Below are 9,184 nucleotides of genomic sequence, written 5' to 3'. Positions count from 1 at the left end.
GTTATGTTTGTTCATGAAGCAAGTGAAATATGAAAATAGCAGAGCATTATCTGAAAGCAAAGCTTCCAGTGAAGCATAACTGCACAGTAATGTTAAGAAATGATTTCTAACTGACCCTGGAGACATCTCTTACACAATGTTTTAACAAACACACAGTGGCAGTGGATTTCCTTGGGATAACAAGCACAGTCTTCGCTGAAGTGATAATAGAATAACTGCGAGCATCCAATCTTTGCACGACAGTTGATTGACCCACAACAAATCATTTTTTGCTTAGCAACACCAATACAGTGCTTCTAACAAAATTAAATCTATTATGTTAAAGGGTTTTTTTGGCCTTTGATAGTGAATTGACAGGGATGTCAATTCACTAGAAAGGGAAAGACTAACTTCGCCGGGTCTCGAATCAATTCTGTGACAACCCCATTGAGGACTAAGACCTCCATTTGAGGGTTAACCCTTGCACCACCACAGCACCCCATTATGTTGAAGTTGCTGGGGGAGAGAGGGACTTCCTTTCTTTTCAGTAGAAAATATTGTTTCTACTTGTAGATTTTCAAGACACAAGGTTTTCAAATGAATTATGAATATTTTATTTCTAAAGTATCCCATTAGAAAATAGTGTACAGTGTAATAGTACAGGCAATAAAAAAGAGGTAGTATTGTGTTTTCCAGGATGATAGTACCACTTTAAAATAGAATCAATTAATTATGTAACCTTCAGTTGTTATAAAAATAATGTATATATCAAACATGACTTAAAAGAAATTTTACCTTGCAATTTAATGTCTTGTAATTGGGCCTCTGTCTCTTTAAGAAGCTGCTCTTTCAAACACTACCTTCAGCACATTTCAACATTAATCTGTTTACAAATGTTCTTCAGAGTATTGGATTCAGAAACGGTTACAATAATATCACAAGCTCCACTAGGTGTGTAATTGCTGCAGTCGCTAATTTGAAGAAGTTAAGTCGAGTGCCTCAATATGAGATGGGAGTAAGAAACTTGGAGAGAAAGAAGGTATAGGCAATCCCAAATGGTTGCCACAAGAGATTCAAGGATTTTTGAAACATGCATGAAAGAATCAAAGCAACACTCCATGATGAGGGACTAACGTGATACGCAGTTTAAAAAAAAAAAAAAGTACATTTTACAGCTAAGTTGCAGAAAGGATGCATGAGAAACTGATTATACTGAGCTCCAAATTTAGAAAAATTGTATTTTTTCACAAATTGCTTGGTGATGAAAAGAAGCAATTTGGATATGTGAAAGGTTGAGCTGAGAAGTGGAGAGACATCAAGCTAAACTCATTGAAGCTGATGTCTCTTCTTTGAAGTTGATTTCTACAGGTGGCACTGATGTGCCATAACGAAAGTAGATGTGCCCAAGATTAAAATCAACTTGATCAGAAAATTCACTTTTATACTTCTTAAAATGATTTAATGACTATTGAAAAATCTGATTTGTACTATGTGTTTTATTGATTTGGATAAGTTTGCTTATTAATTCTCAAATAGTGCAGTTTTAGAAATGCATAAACTTAAATGTCAAAGTAAAAAAATATTAAATATTGCTTAAAAGCAACTGTTCACTATAATCTCATGAAAATCTCATAGGCAATGATTTAAAGGGTAACCAAAGCAACAGAAATTCAGAAATTCTGCTGTTCATCAAAGGGTATTAGAAACCAGAAACATGACTACTGGCTTAATATTTACTGTTGAATAGCATTCTTGGAAACTACTTTTTTTTTTATTTAATCAATTTATTATTCCTATTACAGTTTTACTTTGACATTTGCAAAACAGGTGTATTTAGCAAAATTCATACAGACAGTAACACACCATGTCTTTCTAAAAATTCTTAGTTCATCGGTCTTGAAAGTCCGATATGTCAAATAACATGTTGGTGAGTCAGCAGAGTAAGTCCCTCCTGTATTGTGGAAAAATACAAATTGATTAGTCATCTTGTCAATACATTGACAATATATACACTGTTATATATTGTCTATGCAACATATAACATTCTTTTGTAAAGTATTGTAAATTGTAATTGTAGATTAATGACAAGATTCACATTCACTTTTTCTTTGTTCAGTAATTTGACAGATCATGTCATTGATAGAAAGGGGGAAAAAAACACAAAAAAGTAAAAATGGGAACATAAGATCCTTAGGGAAAATGGTCTCCATAATTCCATCTCCACATGCTGAGAAAAAAATTTAAAATATTCCTCATTGGGGTTGAGGAATGAAGAGAAAGGTAATAGGAACTTCACCGTCATCCTGTAAAGGGACACAAATCTTTACATTACAAACTACCACACAACGGTGAGATGGGAACTGGAATCAACTCCTCTGCCTCTTCCTGTTTACCTCTTCACTGCTCCCAATCAGCCTCCCTCTTCTTCCTCTCTCTGGTTGTTAGTCCTGTCCAAATTGTCAACCTTCCAGTCAGAAATGTTACACTGTGTTGTGCTCCAGTTACATAAATTAAGTTAAGAGAAACTTAGGATTTATCTGTTAGAAATATATCAGTTCAGGCAAAAGTAAAGTCTAATGGAAATGCATAAAAATATTCTTGACATATTTGTTCAACTTTTTTGGATGTTTACTTACAATGAAGGAAATAAGTATTTGATCCCCCACTTTAAAAAAATGTACACAAAAGATGAAACATTTTACATATATAAATATATCAGAATTGTCCTACAGTGACACAGAATATCAAAAGAAAAGCAGACAATTACATAAAATGAGAAAAAATGTAACATAATTTGAATTATATTGAAGGAAATAAGTATTTGACCCCCCCAGTGAAACATCATTTAATACTTGGTGGCAAAACCGTTGTTGGAAAGAACAGCAGTCAGTAGTCTTTGTTTTTTTAGGAGAGCACACACTTTAGGAGTAATTTTGGCCTGTCACCAAATTCTTAAGATTTTTAGGCGTGTGTTTGTAAACCCCAAGCTTCAGCTCTCCATAGATTTTCAATGGGATGGAGGTCAGGAGACTGGCCAGGTCATTCCATGACCTTGAAGTGTTTATTCTGGAGCCAAGATTTTATTTCCTTGGCTGAAACATAGTCTGAGTCCTGGGTGGAAAATTTTTTCAACCAAAATGGCTCATGGCTCACATTAAATAAAAAGGAAAGATTTAACATTGAACAAATGTATTTTAAAATCACAGTAAAGTATTTACTGAGGTCATTAGGTCGAAGACCCTGAGTCCAACACCAGGATGTACGTTTGAAATCTTTTACTTTTGTCTGAACAAATTTTAGACCCAATTTTTTTTCCCTTATTGACAAACTAACCTCTAGAAAAAACATAAGGGGAGGGTGGGTACTTTATATAACATAACATTACAACCACATTACAACCACAAGGAAGAGAAATAATAGACAATGCATCTTGTTAACATGCTTTAGTTTCACATTGAGTTAAAAGTCATCAATGTGAATGATGTGAGTGATACACTAGTTATTTCACATTAGTGAAATACCATATTTCTCGGATATTAGTATATGATAATTATTTGAAAAACTGAAATTTAGACTGCAATAAGGGTCAGATGGTAAACTAAATTTCCAACAAAGCCATTCACCTTATTCAGCACATTTTAAAGAGAAAGTCACATTGTCCAGTGAGATTAATTACTGTGCTGTAGACAGAAAAACAAACTCCTGTGTATATGTGCTGCTATGTGATTTATGTATGTTTGGACACTATAACTATATTTCTGATATAGTATTACAAGTTTTTGTAAAAATGTATATTTTCCAATATACATCTTTACTACAGCCAAATAAACAAATGAACCAATAAAAAATGAACATTTAAACTGTCAAACTTTTCTGCTGTGTGTGCACGATTCAGTGCTATGCATTTATTGGTATCTTTTTTAATATATTTGGCCCCAGATGGAGCAAGGACATGTGTTTTTTTTCACCTGCTGTTGGATGGAACCATAACTAGAGCCGTGATGGCAGGACAGCCTGTCTTTCACAGAATTTGGTGCAATGACCTGTTGTGTCTGATTTATTTGGGTTCATGGCTTGAGTTTCAGCCATGGGTGGAGCATGGTGGCAATTGAGAGGACTGATGAGAGCAACCCACAAGTCCCAACAAAGCCTGGGCCTGTTTGATATATCCCCAGCTTGTCCAGTGGAATAAAAATATCACAGCCATTCTTTAGCAGGTCCAACAGGAGAGGTGGGTTATTGTACAGGACAATTCCTACTTGATGGATGCGTTTGCAGAGCGATACACACATGACAGCAGGAGTCGCAGTGACTGGAATGGAAGAAGAAGATGATGATGAAGACAGTTGGTCAGTAGGGATGGCACTGCTGGAACTAGTAGGCAATGGTGATTTGGTACTTCTGTAACAATTCTCGCAGTCCAGGAGCAGGCAGAGTTCATACACGTCTCGAGTGACATTGAGAATCAGAGCAAATAGGTAGTACCTGTCAAGTTCAACACATATGTTTCAATTGTACATTTATGTTTATTTTTTTCATTTACAGTTTAAGATGAACATGTCACATGTTGACAAAAGTTTTGAATGTTAATATATGAACACATATACATATGTAAATGAAATTAAAAATATATATATACATACGACAAAAAATTAACAACTTTCAGGATTTCATATTCAGACATTTAGAAATCATATCTGATCCTAAAACATTCATTCAGATGCACTGACTCAAGCCTCACTATAGACTATAGGTATTTAAAAAACATTACTACATTACTTTAAACATGTTTGCGTCACTGAAAGGAACCATGAATTACCTGTTGTTAAACTGTTTCAATTTACCCATTTTTCAAAATTTAAATTGAGAGCTTTGCTTTTTGGCTCAGCTTTCTTCACTTTAACCACATCAAAGCACCAATTCGCCTAGCGATTTCCCACTCTGATTTGACCTGATTTGTGTGATTCACAAAGTTGGACCCAGAGATATTTAAAGTCCTCCACTTGGGGCAGGACCTTGACCTGAAAATGAGACTCTACCCCTTTTCATCAAAAGACAATAGTCTTGGATTTAGAGATCCTTGTCCTGGCTGCTTCACACTCAGCTGCAAACTGCCCCAGAAAGCCCTGAATGCCTATTCCTGGTAAATATGCCTGATAGAATGATGGATGGAGCTAAACACAGGGCAAGCTGTGAAAGACTTGATCTAACAGAGGAGACTCATCCTCAAACTGGCCCTAAACATATTTGTGTCATTTTAAAAGGCTTTAACTTTCTGATTTTTTTTTTAAACAGATGATTTCTGTATCACTGAAGAGATTATTTAAATTAATTGTTTGCTTTGGATATAAAAGTTGCTATGAACATATCAATTACAGATAGTTTTATATCGTGAAACTGTAGAATCCAGAGAAAAACTCACAGAAAAAGTAATATGTAACTTACCTGAAAGATCTATGATTCCATTTATGTTGATCAAGTTTGGAAAATATGCCAATTTTCCCTGCCCACAGAACATTGTCACAAGCAAAGTACATGGCTCTGTTTAGGTGACCAATGGTAAGGCACAGCCTCAGAACACTGTCAGAAAGGTGGATGGTAGTCTTGGCTGCCTGCAGAGCCTCCACAGAGTTCCCCAGACGCAGCACTGTGGAACATCACACGTCAGAACCGGCAGAGCTTCTGTACTAAAACTCATACTGGATTTTTACACTTACACTTTCTTGTCAGGCTCATATGTGCTTCCAGTTGACTGATAGTTCTTTGGAGGTCAGCGGCTGCACTGCTTTTTTGCAGAGTGTACCCCAACAACATGCAAGCATACTGTGCAGCCCTGTGGTGGATGAAAAAACAGCCAGTAAGCAGAAAGCTATTTCTCAGGCAAGAACTTCTTCATACCAAATTAAAGAAGCATGACCACAGATTAAAACTGAGCCAAATTTTAAATCAACAGGATTAAAAAATTTTTTTTAATACTTTAAAAATGGATTCACAAGCATATGAAGAAAATGAGCAGCTACACATTCTTAATACCATAGATAGTTTTAATTGTAAGATAAAATATTCTAATATCAGCTGCTGTGGAAGTTAAGGGTTTTCCGAGACTGAGTTACACGACCTTTCTGGAATACCCTCCAGAAGCCTATCCTATGAAACTTTTACATATACAGAATGAGAAAAGCTTCATACAACACTGGTTGTAAAGTACAGCTATTTTGATAAAGCTTGCAGTTAATCAAACGAAAAAAAGCGCCTCATTAATATTTTAGTTTAAAGTAAGTTGGCTACTTTCTTATGAGCAGAAAGTTACACTGATCACAAAGAAAATGAGAACATATTGGTCTAAAACTATTTTAGTAAACAAGCAAATTTGTAAATGCAACATATAATGTGTGTAATTTTAAAGGGACATGAATTTCCAATAATCTTCTGTCAGCAGATCAACTTCTCCCACACCAAATCCTCTGCATTTTTCACTACATCTATGAAGTTGATGGATATGATTCAAATGTAATGTATGATTCTGAGTAAAATACTTTACTGAGAAGTTCAGGTTTTGTAAACAAACTACAAAGTACAGACAAATTGCAATTACAACTAGTTACTTTCCACCCCCTGCATGCCGGTACTTTATCAATCAAAGTAAATTTTTTTCACATTGAAGTGCTTCTACTTTCTGCTTTATCCATACAGGTGCCTACAGTACAGTAATATTTAGATACGTTTTTATTTGTTTTGGTTTGAAATTAGCTTTTAGAGAGATGGAACAAATATATATAGTTCTAAAAAAAACAATTTCTAATACAACTTTGTAGAAATCATTCTTTGTATGGGCAAAAAGAAAAAATAAATTGTTCTTGGGGTCTCGATAGGTCACACTTCATGGGTAATATGAGCTGTCATGTAAATGCAACCAAACTTCAAAAGCTCTGGTGGAAGACATGTAAGCAAAACTATTTTGCAAAAAAAGACTTATCCTTCGGGGACAGAGAAAAGAAAGGGAAAGAGTAGTAAAAAAAACAAGATAGAAGTTTGGATGTCTCATGCAAATGGATGTCACCAGCATAATATAGGTATATTATGCATAACATAGACATATTATGCATAACATAGACATATTATGCATAACATAGACATATTATGCATAATATACACATATGCTGGTTCCCAACTCCAACAGTCAATGGGTAAGAGGCAGGGTCACACTGGACAGTTTATCCGGTAATGTAATGTTTATCAAAAGCAACAGCTAAGAATTTATGCTATCATCTTCTTATTTGTGTGAAACTGAGTTTTAACTTTAGATGAGTTGGTACTTATTGTTGGCCCTATATATTTCTGAGTTTTTTTACTGGCTTCAGGACAGCATGCTTGATCAAGTGTGATGACAATAATTACAATTTCTCAATGTTTGACATTGTGTAGTTAAATCTTTTTGTATGAGGTTACCTGGCTACTACATTGACATGAGCTACTTTAAGCTGTAGTTGGTGATTTGTTGTTTGCTGCTGCACATGATAATTTATGTGGCTAAAACAAACATTATTTTTACATCAATTTATAAATTATGTGAAACTTCTCTAACAGAACTGCTAAAAATATTTGAAGGCCCAGAATCAGCTCAGTACCTCTCCATATTCTTAGGTGAGAAAGACTCACCTGGTATTAATGTAATTTTTAGCTACTGGAATTATGCCTAATTCCAACAGGAATCAAGTATAATCATGTGCATATGAATACACACATGAATATGTATCCATAGGCCTGTCACTCTCCACTGACCCCTCCCTTCCTCATTTCTTAGGTGTAAGGGAGGAGTGAACTATTGCATCAGATATGCCCATCTTTATCTCAATCTAATGATTATCGAAGGGCAATATAGTATATAGAGTTCATAATCTACACTTTTTTGGTTGAATGTAGTTTTTATTTCCACTTTGATTTTATGTTGTGTTTAATTTTTATTCAAGTGCATTTCTTTGTTTATTTGTTTGCCAGTTCCAGTGTGAAGTGTTTTATTTTTTAATAAAATTTATTTATTTTTGGCAGGATGTTTGCATTACTATGTCATTACCATTACATCAGTTTAAAATGGTCTTCATTTTAAACTTCAATATTGTTTATTGCGATAAACAATATTATCGTTTACCGCAATAATTTTTGAGACAATTGCTCAGCAAAATTTATCGTATATATTTATCCATCTAAAATACAGAGCATACTATGTTTTTTGTTGTTGTTGTTCTTTTTACTACCACAAGTAACCCTATATATCCATATATCACTGTGATATATGGACTAGGACACAATGTAAACAGCACACCATTGCTGATGCAATGGGTTTACAGTAGGTGTGAGAATGACCTAATCGTCTGACTGTTGACTGCAGCAATCCACATTAGAAACTGAAATAGAGAGCACCAAAACCAAATTTTGCTTAGGGCCCCATGGAGGCTTGGGCCGGCCCTGAGTTTGTTTTCCTCCAAAGCCTTTTAGCGTAGCACAGTGTTGAGATGCTAAAGGGGCGGGGCTTTTATTGGCTTTGTCCCTCCGACCGCTATCTAAACTTTGTTAAATGTAAATGTTTATTTATATTCCGATTTACAGTATTCATTTAAGCACCTCACAGAGGCATACAACAACTCCCCAAAATATACTTCAGACGCATACACAAAATATACTAAAATAAAACTGAGAATGGACAACTTGTAGCTAACGGGCCCCGCTTCTTTAATGCTGACAACACTGACCGTGTTACCTCAAAACTCTTTCCTTGGCCTGACTCTGGGTGTTGAACCGGACCCAGGAGTCCATTTTGGATGATGGTGTTCCGGGCCTGGGACTACCTGGCTGGCTGTGAACTACGGACAGTTAATGCTACTTGGAGAAGGCTGCCTGGTTGTGCTGCCTGGTCCTTTTAGTCCTGGTCCAGTAATGGCTGGTTTCGAGCTCCCTCTCTGAAGAGAATCTGCACGATGAAAACACTTCGTTGAAACGTTTTCTGAATTTCCGGTAGCAGACCTTGTTGTTAGATTGTATACTGCCCCCAACAGGCAAAGCAACAGAAACTGAGCGGGAAAAAATGAGAATCACATCAAATTAAAGAAATTATGGCCAATGTGGAAAAAAACATCTTCTGGAATTTGGTTCTGTGTGAACCCGAATCTGGTAGGAGACAACATGTAATTGACATGGGAGGTATGTC

The 9,184-nt window shown here is 35.6% G+C and overlaps 1 protein-coding gene across 1 annotated transcript; it reads right to left on the bottom strand.

The window, feature by feature from the left end:
* Window positions 1–1,457: 1,457 nt before the first annotated feature.
* pex11b (peroxisomal biogenesis factor 11 beta) lies at window positions 1,458–9,043 on the bottom strand. Its single transcript, XM_055021987.1, has 4 exons — window positions 8,738–9,043; window positions 5,697–5,812; window positions 5,425–5,626; window positions 1,458–4,464 (listed from the first exon to the last, which is right to left on the bottom strand). Exons 1-4 carry the CDS (start codon window positions 8,791–8,793, stop codon window positions 4,047–4,049), a joined length of 792 nt encoding a protein of 263 aa, XP_054877962.1. The 5' UTR covers window positions 8,794–9,043; the 3' UTR covers window positions 1,458–4,046.
* Window positions 9,044–9,184: the final 141 nt, after the last annotated feature.

Source organism: Poeciliopsis prolifica, unplaced genomic scaffold (genome assembly GCF_027474105.1).
Source record: "Poeciliopsis prolifica strain line A6 unplaced genomic scaffold, Auburn_PproV2 SCAFFOLD080, whole genome shotgun sequence".
Lineage (NCBI taxonomy): Eukaryota > Metazoa > Chordata > Actinopteri > Cyprinodontiformes > Poeciliidae > Poeciliopsis > Poeciliopsis prolifica.
The sequence above is the reverse complement of the archived record's forward strand: the minus strand, read 5'-3'. Positions and strand labels throughout refer to the sequence as shown.

What these genes read in the sequence shown, in the direction of transcription:
- pex11b (XM_055021987.1), bottom strand. Translation starts at nt 8,793, where the DNA reads ATGGACTCCTGGGTCCGGTTCAACACCCAGAGTCAGGCCAAGGAAAGA. An exon ending in GCCAAGGAAAGAGTTTTGAG is followed by an intron (nt 5,813 to 8,737) that starts GTAACACGGTCA and finishes CATCCACCACAG; the next exon opens with GGCTGCACAGTATGCTTGCA. An exon ending in TATGAGCCTGACAAGAAAGT is followed by an intron (nt 5,627 to 5,696) that starts GTAAGTGTAAAA and finishes GATGTTCCACAG; the next exon opens with TGCTGCGTCTGGGGAACTCT.